Source organism: Nothobranchius furzeri, chromosome 11 (assembly GCF_043380555.1).
Source record: "Nothobranchius furzeri strain GRZ-AD chromosome 11, NfurGRZ-RIMD1, whole genome shotgun sequence".
In the NCBI taxonomy this organism is placed as follows: Eukaryota; Metazoa; Chordata; class Actinopteri; order Cyprinodontiformes; family Nothobranchiidae; genus Nothobranchius; species Nothobranchius furzeri.
In genome coordinates this window covers 2,279,932-2,294,911 of record NC_091751.1, presented here as the reverse complement: position 1 = coordinate 2,294,911, position 14,980 = coordinate 2,279,932, and the positions used below count along the sequence as shown (strand labels likewise).

At 42.9% G+C, this 14,980-nt stretch overlaps 1 protein-coding gene across 8 annotated transcripts in view; it reads right to left on the bottom strand.

The window, feature by feature from the left end:
* The window catches only part of zgc:91944 (homeobox-containing protein 1), a 41,240-nt gene that overhangs the window by 18,363 nt on the left and 7,897 nt on the right, over positions 1 to 14,980 (bottom strand). For all 8 annotated transcript variants that reach the window (XM_054733792.2, XM_054733791.2, XM_054733790.2 and 5 more), the window contains 2 exons: positions 2,424 to 2,506; positions 32 to 127 (listed from right to left, as the gene is read on the bottom strand). In XM_054733792.2, coding sequence (XP_054589767.1) covers positions 32 to 127; positions 2,424 to 2,506 — 179 coding nt within the window. The remainder of the gene's footprint in view (positions 1 to 31; positions 128 to 2,423; positions 2,507 to 14,980) is intronic.

Below are 14,980 nucleotides of genomic sequence, written 5' to 3'. Positions count from 1 at the left end.
TGCCTCCTCATGTCAGGTTACCTGGACTCACCTATATTTGCTCTCCTTTTCATTTCCTTCCGGCGGTTGGCAAACCAGTTGTACACCTTCAGCGCTGTTACACGTTCAAACTCTGACAGTTTGCAGCCTGATGGAGGAAACAAAGGTGATCTCTTCTAACTGCACTTCTGTGCTTCAAAAGGTGGACTATGTACAGTAGGTGTGTACTTGTGGTGGAAAATGCAAACTGCAAAAAAGTAAGGAAATTTGTGTTTGAAGGACTTTTCCTTTGTTGTTACAATGCTTCTTGATAGTAAAGCTGACATTGTTGGGTTGCCCGATTCATCACCTTTACAACAAGAAAAACAATCGTGCAATACCGCTCAACGCTTAGCATCCCTGAAATCCCCTGGTGGTAACTGTAATGTGACCTTTGTTTATAGACGTGGATAATAGATGGTACGTAATCTGCATGCTGGCACTAATTAACATTGTGAAACCCTAAAAATTGACTTCTTCTCTTGCCATCTGGAGACATAACATCAAAAACACGTTCAGTTCTGATCATGAGTTTGAAGTTCCTGGCTAATAAACAGCTGTTGAATAATCACACCAACAAAGGTGGTTCTTACAAAACCAAACCTGGGCTCTGGAGTGACACATACCTAGATCAGCGCAAAAAGGATTATTCTGACCACTTTATTGATTAGACAACATGGCAAAGTGTCCATCAGTTCAGACACTGAACACTATGTAGCCACACTTTGGAGCATGCCATCTAAACCATTTGCATGATGGCATCTTTATGAAAAATTAATGAAGTGATGAAAACTGTGTCCAAATTCAAGGGTGTCATCCTTCAAAAGACCCAGGATAACTGGTTGACATAGGCCAGGCCCTTTGTTGACTGCAACTGCAAAATAAAATGTATTTTTTTATGTATATTTAAAGAAAAAATGCTCCCAAATGTTCTGTGAAGCCCCACCTATGAGGTTAGGCACGTTTAATTTCAAAGAAGCTGTTGGCTAGAAAAAAAAAATACAGAAATGGGCAACGTAAAAGCAAGCCTTGATAGAGGTGAGCACCATATTCTGGACAATCTTTCTAGTAAGGCAAAGACTTTTGGCAGAACTTTGGAATGGTTGGTAATAACAAACATATCATAATCAGTGTATATGTACACCTTTTAGGTCCGGTAGCAGATTTTAAATCAAAGGGCCGGTTACAGATTTGACGACCATGGGTACTGGGTCAGGTATGAAAATTATTGACGGCTGCAGGTGGGAAAAATGGGAACAGTGCAGGACTCTGATCCTCTCCTACTCCTTCTGCCATAATTACAAGAAATGGTAAAATGGTAAATGGCCTGTCTTTGATATAGAGCATTCTAGGGTCCCCGGCTTTACAGCACAAACAGTCATCCACCCAAGCACACACACACACACACACACCCTGATGGTGATAAACTACAATGTAGCGCTGACAAAGATGAGACTGGCAAACACTAGCACCACTGGTCCCTCTGACCTGCACCAGCAGGCCAGGCAGGTTACGTGTCTTGCCCGAAGACACAATGAATGCAGTAGACAGGGTTCAAACCTGCAGCCTTCTGGTTATTGCGCAGGCACTTAACTCATCAGCCACCGCCGCCCTGGAGAAAAATCTACCTACAATAAATCTTACGTTTGGGGTGGGCTAGAAAGGGCAGCAGTAGCTCAACAGGTTGAGCGGGTTGTCCAGTAATCGGAAGGTTGCAGGTTAGATCCCGGCTCCGGACAGAGAATTCTGCTGTTGTGTCCTTGGGCAAGACACTTAACCCACGTTGCCTGCTGGTGGTGGTCGGAGGGACCGGTGGCGCCTGTGCTCGGCAGCCTCGCCTCTCATCTCCACCAGTGTGTGAATGTGTGTGTGAATGGATGAATGATACACTGTAGTGTAAAGCACTTTGGAGTCCGTACTCTGAGAGGCGCTACACAAGTGCAGGTCATTTATCATTTATCATACGCCAAACCCTATGTGTGATAAAGAATGTGGGTCGGATTCGGAAAGCCTTGGTTGCATCACTGTGACATAAATGACTTACAAATGCAACCTTCGAAGGATGGCGCCCTTGAATTTGGACACAGCCAAAGACCTAAAGACTCACATTATGGGACGTCAGGTCAGCAAAGCACGTCACTTCAATGGCATTATCCATTGTGTTTTTTTCTACAACGACGTTAGCCTGGAACTTCCAGCCCGTCACCACAATGGATGAAACGTTTAGGATGGGAAGGCAAAAATATACATCTGTTGTTCGGCTTTAGAGCTAGTTTTTGTCTTTATCCCAACTGGGCTCCTGTGGTAACATTGTGGAGCAACATGGCAGCTGCCCACTAGGTTTAGATCTTGGAATCAGCAATGAAAAAAACAAAGAAACAAAAACTATATAAATATCTTCCTACCTGGCTTCTGGATGACAGAGTTACAGGCATTGGCAATCTCCTCCCTCTTTGCCTCATCTGGGTACTGATTCTCCATGAAGAAACTATCAGACAACACCCACAGGAATGGAAACATTTCAATCATGCTGGTTTGGGGATTACACATCTATTATGAGATACCCCGATCCTCCTGAACAGAGCTGCAGTTACTCTGCCCCAGTTTTACACCTCATAACCTTTGTATTAGACAGCAGGAGAGTATTCATGCCAGGAACAGCCCTCACTGGAAGCGTAAGCATGTAGCCGGGTTTTTGTAAAACCGACCCCCCCCCCCCCCCCCCCCCCCCCGTGTCCATCAAAATCAACAAATACTTGGTCCTTACCACCTCATTTTCACCAGAAAAAAAAAATCAGTGCATTGTGAAGGGCAGCTATAGGAATGCCAAGCCAGTAGGTGGTGGTAGTTCCCCAAATTTTTGGCATTGTTGAGGAAACACATTCCTTGGACGTGGAATTTCTAGGCTGCGTACAACAACCGTTGTCACCATCATCCTTTGCCCGTGGCCCTGTAAACTAAGCAGTATTTGAGCTTGTACAAACATACAAGCGAGAGTAAACAGGTCACACTTAAAGTCAAGAGCATTGTCGCGGGCAGTGTTGCAAAACCTAAAACCGTGTTTATTTACATCCACAATCAAATGTTGTCATCTGAGATTTCACTGTGGTTGGAGATTTTGAAAGAATCATTTTTTGGGCCGTTTATCTTCACTTTTATGTGGAAGACAGACCAAACCATAGAAAATATCTATGTTATGTGTGCTACCCGGCGGCTACGTGTGTGTAGAGTCAAAGATCGTGACTCTCTGCATAATAAGATCTCTTTCCATTTCTGTAAATGCAAAAATGATTTAGTCATCTCATCCTACATTACACGGATGCACGCGAGGTTCCACCAAGATGGCTGCCTCTGCCTCTGCCCTGACGGCTTCCTGCAAGCGCTCTCGGCTGAAACCTGAGATCTACCACACTACTGGGGGTAAAGTGGTCATCGAGGATGAACTATTAAGCTTCCTTTTCACCAAAATGAAGATTATGAGCTAAGAGGAGATTGTACTATTGGCAACTAGCACCTTTGATTCGGAGAGGATTGAGGCCTCCAAAAAGACCTTGTTTGATCTCTGTTCTACCACACAGAGAAATATTCAACATAAAGGCGCTCAGAAAGATATAAACAATTTAAAGATTAGTCTCAAAGTGCTGAATGAGTGTGTAAATAATGTCCCAAGGTTTGTGTCTTATAATCTGGAGGACCTGCCACCGGTGACATTTAGCAGCTTGGATGTATCTTGTCTATTAAGGACAATGGAGCAGCTGAGCACCGAAGTAGCAACCCTTAAGGATGTAGTAAAAAGTCAGAGTGATGTCAGCCAAGATCTAAAGACAATTGCAGTGGAAATATGCGATCGGGTGAGTGCTTTGGAACAAAAAGCTGCAGCTGATCTGGCTACAGAAGCTACTAAGGCTGTTGAACAAAGTCCTGCAAGGGCATCGGCTAATGTAACTAATAAGGTTGTTGCTGCTACTATGGAGGAGTCTCACGTGACCATGGCGGAAAAAGTGTGAGGCCTGGATCCTCTTGTGTCAACTGAGGACATGCAGTTGAATAGTGATTCTGAACTGGTGGAATTTGCAACAAAGTTGAATTTGGGTAGGACACCGTCTCCAATGTGGAGTCTGATTGCTGGTAAGAGTAGATCTCGCCCAGCGGCAGCCGAGGCCGAAATTTCCCGACAGCGCCCTGCAGCTTCTGGAAAAGTGAAGAGACCTGGGACTAAAGCCGGGCGTACACTGTGCAACTTTTTCACTTTTTTGAGCCGATTTTCCACTCGTGCGAGAATCCACGAGATCGGGGCGAGTTTTGCGCTGAGCGTCGTGTAGTGTACAGGGGGTTACGAGAGGCGATTAACACCACGTGACCAGCTACCAATCAGCAATCGTGAGCTCGCACGGACTTCTGGCGTGTTTGATATTTTGCTCGTCCCTCGTGAGGGTATCGCACTGTTGAAGCGGCGCTGCGAGCAGCTGCAACCCAAAAAGTATCAGAACCGCTCACGGCGCATGCGCAATCCTGCATCAACGCCGCTCGCCCGCTATTTCCCTAATAACACACGTTATTCGTTTTAATTTCTACACGTTTTTTTACTCACAAAGATTGCCAAGAAAGCGTGTTTGTCGTGTTCACGTCAAATTAAACTGATCACAAAACACAGATTTACTTTCTTTATTTCGTTTTCCTCATCCAACCCCCATAAATCCCTGTGTGTCCTCCTGCAGCACTCCCGAAGGACAACAGGCAAAACAAGACAAAAAAGTCTGACGTGTTGTGTAAAAACTGCTATTTTTAGCATATTTTAGGGCCGACGTGTTGCTACCAGACGGACAGTGTGAGCACATGACTCGTGAGATCTGCCCTGCGAGGAAGTCGTACAGTTTGAGCTGAAGCTGAGTGCTACGAGTGAAAAAGTCGCACAGTGTCCGCCCAGCATTAGTCTATTGGAACGGGAGTAGTGAAAAACATTCCAATGGTTACAATCAAGCTGGTGAGTGCTTTCGCTTCCAGATTCTCACCCGATGTTGACGAACTGACTTTATCTATGTATCTGAAAGAAAAGCTTGGCCGAGACATTGGCTGTAAAAGGATCGAAACTGTTTATAAATGTTTCAGTTCCTTTAAAGTTTCTGCTGAATGCAGTGATGTGACGGAAATGTACAATCCGGATCTCTGGCCTGAAGGGGCTTTTGTTCGGCGATATTTTGAGCCCAGGGGAGCTGGGCATGACAGAATTGAGCTGAATAATACAAAGGGCAACAATGGAGCTGCTGTGGTGGGAAAATGATAATATATGGAATTACGAGTTCTGTCTTATAACTGCCGCGGGCTTCGGCTCGGAAACAGTGATGGAGGTAAAGCTCATAGACTGGTCATTGATCACCTTTTAACTGACTGTGATATTCTCTATTTGCAAGAGACATTTTTAGTTCAGCAAGACCTCTCAAAGTTGAACTCTTTTAATAATTTCTTTTTAGGGGCGGGTGAATCTACTACAGATTTTCCAGCAGTATTGTTAGAGGGAGGATACCTGGGGGTGTCGCAATACTGTGGAAAAAAACTATGGATAATTGTGTCAAAATTATTAGAATGGGAGTAGATTGGTGTATCGGAATACATTTGTCCGTTGGAAATAAGGATTTTCTGGTCTTATGTGTATATTTACCTTATGAATGCCGACAGAACGAAGGAGATTATCTTAATAAGCTTGCTTTTTTAAACTCTTTCATGGAAAGTTTCAATTTTACTAGTATATATGTTGTGGGCGATATGAATGCCGATATCTCTAATGTGAATTCCAAATTTGGCAAACATCTGAGTCAGTTTTGTTTAGAGCACAAATACATTGTGTCAAGTACGCTCATGCTGCCGCATGACAGTTATACATATATTAGTGAAGCCTGGAATTCTACTTCATGGCTAGATCATTGTTTTAGCTCATCAGATGCTCATGGGTCTCTTAGTTCAATGAATAGTATTGAACTATTATAACCTGGCCATCAGTGATCATATTCCGATTTCATTCTCAGTCAAAGTTGAGCGTCTGCCTGAGGTGTTTGTAGGTAATGAAGGAGTGTGTCAAAGCAGTTTGAACTGGTCTAATGTTACAAAAAGTGAGTTGAGGTCATTCTCGATAAAAACGGAAGAATTGTTGAGAAAGGTTGTTTTACCCAATCAGGCCATTAGGTGTACTGATCCAAATTGTGCATATATGAAACACAAAGTGGACATCTGTACATTTTATGATCTAATAATCAGAGTTCTTATCGAAGCGGTAAATCACTTTATAAAGTGATCCACAGCTCTAATATTAAGTTGCTCGGGTGGAACATGTATGTCGCTGGATTCCATGAGTAGGCCCAAGTAGCAACAAGGGAATGGGCCCAAGCGGGTGGACCCAGACAAGGCCTGCTATATAAAAAAAAAGTTTACACGTGCTAGATATAAGTATGCTATTAGGTTCATTAAGAAGAGTGATCAAGCAATGAGGTCTGATTCCTTGGCTGGGAAACTACTATAAAAATGTTTTGGAAAGAGATACGAGTTCTTAATAGAAACAAAACTGTCATGCCTCGCTGTGTTGAAGGTATGACTGGACCAGACAATATTGGTGAGCATTGGAAACAGCATTATGATGCTCTATTTAACTGCATATGTAGTGAACAAATGAATGTAACAGTGATAAACAGCACTGAGTCCATTAGTGTTACAGCTTGTGAGGTGGGTCAAGCAGTGATTGAGCTTCCAGTCAGTAAATCTCGTGGACTGGATGGAATATACACGGAACATCTGAAATATGCTAACTTTAGGTTATTACCTCTACTGGCCATCTGTTTTACTAGTTGTTTGACACATGGCATTCTGCCTGATGCACTTATGTCTATTATTCTGGTCCCTGTCATAAAAGACAAAGCAGGTAGAGCAGGTAGCATGGACAACTATAGGCCCGTTGCGTTGGCAAGCATTGTAACCAAGGTTATTGAAAAAGTGCTACTAGGTAGGCTAAAGGATTTGATCTACTCTACAGATAATCTGTTTGGGTTCAAGTCTAAGCTTAGCACAGATTTGTGCATATTTGCTTTAAAAGAAATCATTAGGAAGTTTCCAAGAGGAAACTCTGTTATTATCGTGTATTGATGCGTCTAAAGCCTTTGACCGTGTAAATCATCTGAAACTGTTTGTTAAAATGCGACAACGTGGGGTTCCTACGTACATTCTGAGGATCCTAGTCTACTGGTATGCTAATCAGGATGTGCAGGTGAGATGGGGTAGTAGATTTTCTGCTCCTTTTGGTGCTACTAATGGAGTAAAGCAAGGCGAGGTACTCTCTCCTGTGCTTTTCAACTTGTACATGGATGAACTGTCACAGCAGTTCAATAATTGCAGAACTGGTGGTATGACTGGATGAACCCTAGTCAACCTTCTTATGTATGCTGACGATCTTGTCGCCGTGAGTCCTAGTAGTGTGGGATTACAGGAAGTGCTAGATATTTCCACAAAGTATGGGCTGGATTTTGACATCAATTACAACTCTAGTAAGAGTGTCATCAGGACCTGTAGAACAAAAGAAGATAAAGGGTTACAGTTTCCCCAGTTTGAATTCTTTGGTAATGTTTTGCCTGTGACGGACACATATAAATATTTGGGGCACTTTATTAATGATGAATTAGCTGATGATGATGATATCGATGGGCAATGTCGTAGAATGTATGCACAGGCTAATACGTTAGTGCGTAGGTTTAGTACGTGCACTAATGCAGTTAAAAAGACTATTTAAAGTATACTGTACTCAATTATATACAGCTCATTTGTGGTCTTCCTATAAGCAAACAAGTCTTAATGTAGCATATAATGATTGTCTGAGAATATTACTAAAGAGGCCTCGTTGGGAAAGTGCGGGTTGCTCGTTTGTCTCTTCTGGGATCAGTACATTCCACGCTATGTTGAGGAACTTGATGTTTATGTTTATTTGTCGAGTTAATCAATGTGAAAATGTTATTAAGTGCTTGGTTAATGCTGACTGCAGTACCACACGCTATCAGTCTGAATGATGGCATTATTGGTATTGGTGTTTATATTGACTTCCTTGTATCGTTGTCTTTTTTTTTCTTCCTGTTTGTTTTTGTTGTCTCTGGACATTGAGTCTGTTAATAAAGTTGATACATACATACATTTAGATCCCATTTTCTTCTCTTTTCTATACAAATTTGATCTTTTTATCTCAGAGTTTCCCTTTCCGCATGGCTGAATCATTATCTTGTGTTACAAAACACACAGGAACTGGTTCCTCACACGCCTCTTATCCTGTTCCACACACAAACGCAGAAATGCAGCACATCATCTTCACCTCTATCGTATCGTCCTTGGGTCTAAAGTGGCTCATAAGGGATCAGCACTGCAGCAGAATTGCGTAATCCAGAGCCCATGCTGGTGAGTGTTGTCTGTGCTCTTATTACTCAAAGTGCCCAGACTGCACTATACTTACAGCTACCATGTAATAGAGAAATCAATTGCACACAGCCGGCACTTTGCTCATCTCTCTCAGCCTCCCTCTGGGTTACAGAGACGACTGAATGAGTTACAGGAGAGCAGGAGAGCAATACGTTTAATGAACGAGGTGAGAAACAAGACAAGGAAATGTAATGTATAGAGATGAGTATGTGGGTGGCTCAAATGTCCTTCATACACATCTGTCTGATTATAGATCCTCATATCTAAAACAAGTAAGAGTACATCTATGTCTTTAACAAGTCTGGGAAGGAAAACTGTTTTTGATAGGCTGAGGGAAACATGTTTTACCAACAAAACTGAAGCAACTTATCCCAAACTTGCTGCACATTAACTATAACACAATCCTCTCTTTAGCACGAACGGGAAGTCTCAGCAGCCCCACGGTGAAGAAAATACCTCTGCACAGAAAAAGAGACCAATAGTTGCATTTTCTTTGCATTATGGCCCTCTGAATCAGAAGTTTTAATGCAGATTATTTTTCTGTCACTTAATGTTAAAAGAAATGGACTGAAGTTATTCTGCACAAATGCAAAATGCTGCTTTCATGTTCCAACATTTGCCATCTTGAAAAATCACTTGTCAGGGGTGGATTGGCCATCTGGCGTACCGGGCACTTCCAGGTGGCCCGGTCCCCCGCCACAGTTGTAATTCTGCTCTCAACCAGAAGGCGAGAGAAGCGTAAAACTTGAGTATTGCTTTACTCAGGTCTAAACCAAGGACTATAAGGTGGTAGTTGGAAAAAACGTTGCTTTGCAGCAAGAAGGTTGCAGGTTCAAATACCAGCTTCAGCCTTTCTGTGTGGAGTTGTTCTTCCCACGCAAGCTTCGGTTTTCTCCAGGTTCTCCGTTCCTTTTCCCCATAGACCAAAATGATCCATATTCAGGTTTACTGGAGACTCTAAATCACATATGTCAGACTCAAGGCCCGCGGAGCATTTTTATGTGGCCCGCGAGATAAATATTAGGGATGCACCGATGGATCGGCATTTGATCGTAATCGGCCGATAGCGCCCCTATCGGTTTTGATCTGAATTTTCAAAATAGATCAAAGCAGACCGATCAGGTAGGGTTGTCACGGTAACCAGTGTAGCGGTAAACCCCGGTAAAAAAAAAAGTTGACAATAATAATAACAGTCTTGTTTTTAAAAAAACTATTATTATCTCGATGGGTTTACCGTGGCTGCGGTGTAGGCGCGGTGACCCTTACCAGCCACCGTATCATCGGCTGAAGTTGCCCGGCGGCACAGACGCACGCTTTGTTTACAACAAAACTTTCTTGAAGCTAAAGCTGAAATAATGGTCAAAGGAGGAGACGGCAGCGCTCAGGAGGACATTTATTATCCCTCAAATAAGACAAAGTCGGAAGTATGGGCATCTTTTAGATATTTGAAGAATGCCGAGGGAGTTTATAGAAGACGGACGGCTATCCTGTTTGCAGCACGTGCAGAAAAAGTGTCTGTGAAAGGCAGCAACGCTTCAAATCTCATGACACATCTGCGTGACCATCACCCACAACTCTACAGTCGATGCAAGGCAAGCTAACGTTAGCGTTTTAGCTAAAATGCGTGATCCGAGGATTTGGGTTGAGGGAGAATGCAACGAGTCGCTATATAAAGCAGCCGCAGCGCCGCTACCTGCATATAAACCGTGTCGCGGACACCCCCATGTTGAAATGACGCTATGCATTACGGGGCTCCCAGGGGCAGATAAGAGTTGGTCTCTCTCCGAGAATAATTATGAATTTAACAACGATTACTGCCTGATGACATTTTCCCACATCTGCAAAGCTCACTGGAAGGACACAAACTGAGGACGATATTTTCCTGATATACAGGGTTTATTTAATTGTGTGAAAATGTAGAATGTTTAAAAAAAATACCGCGATAATACCGAAAACCGTGGTAATTTTGGTCACAATAACCGTGAGGTTAAATTTTCACACCGTGACAACCCTAATACAGACCATTTTAGATTAGGTTACATTTCCTTTATTCCCAGATTATGTAGTTTGTAGCACTCATTATAATGTTGTAGAAAATTTCTGACCAATCCACGTGATCGGTATCGGTGATCGGTATCGGTGATCAGCATTCTTTGATATCGGTATCGGTGATCGGCAGCAAAAAACCTGATCGGTGCATCCCTAATAAATATCAAAAATATATTAAAACTGGCCCGCTGGCCGATTTTACCGCAAAGACTTCAACTCCCATGATGCTTTGCGGCGTTAGCGCGGAGCCGACGCGCCCCCTCCTTTGTGTTTTTTCCAGCGTCTGTTGCCGGTGTGCAGCTCCGCTGTCTCGGACAAACTACACTCCTCTCACTCAGCGCCGAGTTCACTCAGCTGTTTTCTGACGTTGAAGCCCAGAAACGGAGATTCTAGCCGCTCAGTAATGTGTTCACGACTGAAAGACAAAGTTTTCCAACTAACGTCCAGACAGAGCTGATATAACTCCAGCGAACAGCGACACGCTCAAACCAGCACGACTCTGTGGTTGTGTTTCCTCCCCGACACACGACAACGTGGTCAAGCTGCTCAGACATGTTCATCAGCACAAACCTATGTGAGCACCTGTTGTCATCTAATGTTGTCATTATTATGATGAAGATGAACAAAACAACAGGAGTCTCCTCCTCAGCTCAGGTCAGCCCCATGATGCAGGTATCTGGCTGGAACAGGTGAGCATCACAGTAAACCAGTGGAGCAAACTGAGCTTTAAATATGTTGGTTTTATGCTCTTTTTCTGCTCCAAAACATGAAAGTTAACAGGTGAGATGTTGCATTTTCATTTAAGATAAAATGATATTTTTATTTTGTTGTTGGCCCGTGAGAAAAGATTTAACCTACAGTAAACAGGAAGTGGAAAGGCTGCAGATAGATGAATAGAATAGAAAATCCCTTTATTGTTCCTCAGTGGGGAAAGCTAGACGTCACAGCAGCGATGACACGTATTACAGGAGAAAAAAGGAGAATAAAAAATAAGAAAAATGAATAAACAAGAAAACATAAATCCTGAATAGATTTTAAAAATGCTGATTATACCACAAGTAATGAATACCACTGATGCCTTTTATTTAAAGCTGACTTGCTCGTGTGTCATTTGGTTATTCCACATTCAGTGTTAATGCAGAAATATGTTTGTTTCCAAATTTAAAGGTTCAAAATTGCATTTATGTTGATAAAGAAAATGTGCAAATTTGCCGTCACTTTTTCAAAAAATATTAAGTTTGGCCCTCGACTCCGTCCCAGAGTTTCATTTCGGCCCCGTGTGAGTTTAAGTTTGACACCCCTGCACTAAATTGTAGGTTTGATTTAGAGTGGGAATATTTTTTTTATCTCAGTGTGTCCCCATCCCTAAACTGACGACCTGTTCAGGGTGATCCCTTCTCTTGCCCAATGACTTTTGGGCCACCAGCTCCCCGTGACCCTTAGTTGAAATTAGGGATGATCCGATCCGATCACGTGATCGGAAATCGGAATCGGTGGGCGGATTTAACCATAAAAAACAACAAACCTTACTTTTAAAATTCATCCTGAGACAGAAGTTTTCAAACGAAAACACAATGGCTTAGCTTTAAATCAACAAGTTCCTCTACATCAGGGATTCCCAAAGTGTGGTGCACGCACCCCTGGGGGTGCGCGAGGTGACAAGTGTAATGGCTGCGGAGCTCAGAGAAGCCTGTCATGTGTCACCATTAACGTAGCCAGAAACTCATTTGTGGGTGGGCCTAAGAAAAAGTAATTGAAAACAAGTATATTTTGCTTGTGTGTGTGTGTGTGTGTGTGTGTGTGTGTGTGTGTGTGTGTCCTCTGCACATGCCCTAGCTCAGGGGTCGGCGGCTCTGGAGCCACATGCGGCTCTTCCGTCCATCTGATGCGGCTCTCTGTGCTTGTAAAATAATGAATGGATATTTAAATAAAATGCTTTATATTTTACTGCATTAATTTTATATCTGTAAGCCAATTCTAAATGTAAAGATTGTCTGCGTAAACCTGAACAGGTCCAACCCGGTCTACTGTGTGACCGGGTTGACGCGTCACGCTTGTACATAATCATATCGGCGCTTCCTGAGCCGAAGACGATGTGAGATTCTGGGATTCTCCTCAGACGGCTCCTGGATGTGTCGCCACATTGGAGACAGGAACAAGCACTATTCAGCCAAAGTTTCATCATCAGGGAACATTTTCTAAGTGACAAGTCTCGTTTCAGTCGGAGGAATCTTCCCGCATGCGCTCTGGTTCTGCAACGCGCTCCAAGCCCCTCTCCACATCTTCAGCTCGCTGTGCACCGTATGTACGCGCTGACGGTGAGCTGCGCTGAGCAGTGTCCAGCTCAGATGTTCAGAAGGAAATCTTTTCTTGGGTGATTTAGCTACATCTGCGATGTGCTTAACGAATAAAATGTCAGTTCGTCTGCATGCGTCGGGGTAATTCTTTCTATTCTTTCTCCGTCAAAATAAACGGCCAAACACGGGAACTATCCGGTCAACACAAGCCCTGCTTTTAACGGTTCTGTTTTCTTGTGAAAATTGTTGCAAAGAGATAAAATTAAACTTGATTGACACCAGAGCCAGGCGCACTGCACCGTTATCTCCGTCGCTGTAAATGAGGGAAAATAAAATGATCGGATCCTTTTCTGATCTTCCCCACCTACAAAGTTTAATTACAACAATCAAACGTGACAGAGCCTGGATTTGTATTCTGAACAGTCTAAACATGTTTTAAAAAGAAACGTATGACAAAAGTGGCACCTGCTCAGTAAAACCACCAACAGGGTGAAAAATATCTAAATATTGTAGCAGAGACGGGCTACAACTTCTGGATCCACTTTATATAAATCGTTTTATTGATTATCTTCTTATGAAAGATAACTTTGACGTACACGAGCAACCGGTACTGGCTGCTGTCACCGGTTGTGATTGGTTAAAGCAGCGCTCTGCTGTCTGAGGGTAGGCCCCGCCCACAACGCCGCGGCTGCTGCGGTGTTTTCTTTACTGTGGGAAACGGGTAATAATGGCTCTTTGATGGGAACAGGTTGCCGACCCCTGGTTTAGCGTGACGTCTGATATATATATATATATATATATATATATATATATATATATATATATATATATATATATATATATAGTCATGCCCTGATGTGGGGCTGGGGGGTGCGTCAACATGGTCGGGACATAGAAGGGGGTGCACGGCTAATTAAGTTTGGGAACCACTGCTCTACATCAGTACTCTTTGTTTCACAGACATCAATGCCGTGAGTCCCAAAATTTAAGGTACACCAGGTATTCACGCACCATAGCATGTAGCAGTTAGCTAACACAGAGCATACTTGTCACCTCAAGAGAGAGAAAATGTCTGTAACTCGGATATATTTCTAAATGAACAGCAAAAGGAGTGTGATGGGTGCAAACCGGTCATTTAATGAGGTGGAAAAGGTCGTGCTGCATTCAACACTGATGTGCCACCTTAAAAACAACAGACCCTGCTCAGTTTGCTGCAGCAATTCAGCTAAGCAAGCCGACAAGAAATGATAACTTAAGAAACCAAAAAATAGTCTACGGACAGCAAAAATGCCAAGCTGTCAGCAGGACGAGTGTCTGTGGTTGCAGACGTTGGTTTGCAGCGTGCTTGAGTCGCGGTGTGATCTGCTTTCTCTTCCTACATTCACAGACGCAGCAGCTCTACAGGTGTTTTGTAGAAAAAAGTGACTCTGCGGTTCACGGTCATGTGCCGTGCTTCCCTGTTGCTAAAAACAGCCGGCACACTGAGTAAATGACATCAAATATGAGCAACAAGGCTACTTTTACATGTATTCTTACAGAAAACCTAGAATCTGAACACTTTTTTCTTGTTGTTGAATAAAGACCGCTTGGGGAGTCAAAAGTAGCATGCTGAACAGGTCAAAGCCGTGTGTGACCAACTTCTGATGTAAACCAGAAAGTTGAAAAGGGCAAGAGAAAAACTCCTGCTTTGAAAAAACATTCCTCAACACGTCATAACGGAGAGCCCCTCCTCCTCACACCTGTATGCCCCCAGTGTCTGAGGCCTTCTGGGGAAACCAACCAATCAGCAAGCAGCTTATTATCATATTCATATCCTAGCCAAGTCGGCGGGGTCAACAGCTCTTTTCACAGTAAGGTTGGTGTAGGGGGGTTAGAATGGCCTGTATCAGGAATCCTGGAAGCCAAAAGAACATGTCTTCTGCTTCTTTAAGCTCTGTTTTAGATTAGCTGCATTCTAGGTCCTCTTTAACATGTTTGTTATTCATTTAAATGGTAAAGGAGGATTTTTTCTTACATTTATTATATAATATTAACACGTTCCTTATTATTTGTACTTCCTAAACAAATGATGTTTTATGGAAAATAAACTACAAAAATTACATAAATACAGAAAGGAAGAAACGCATCGATGATTAAAAATGACTTTAGTGTGTTCTCCTTTCTTCTCAACC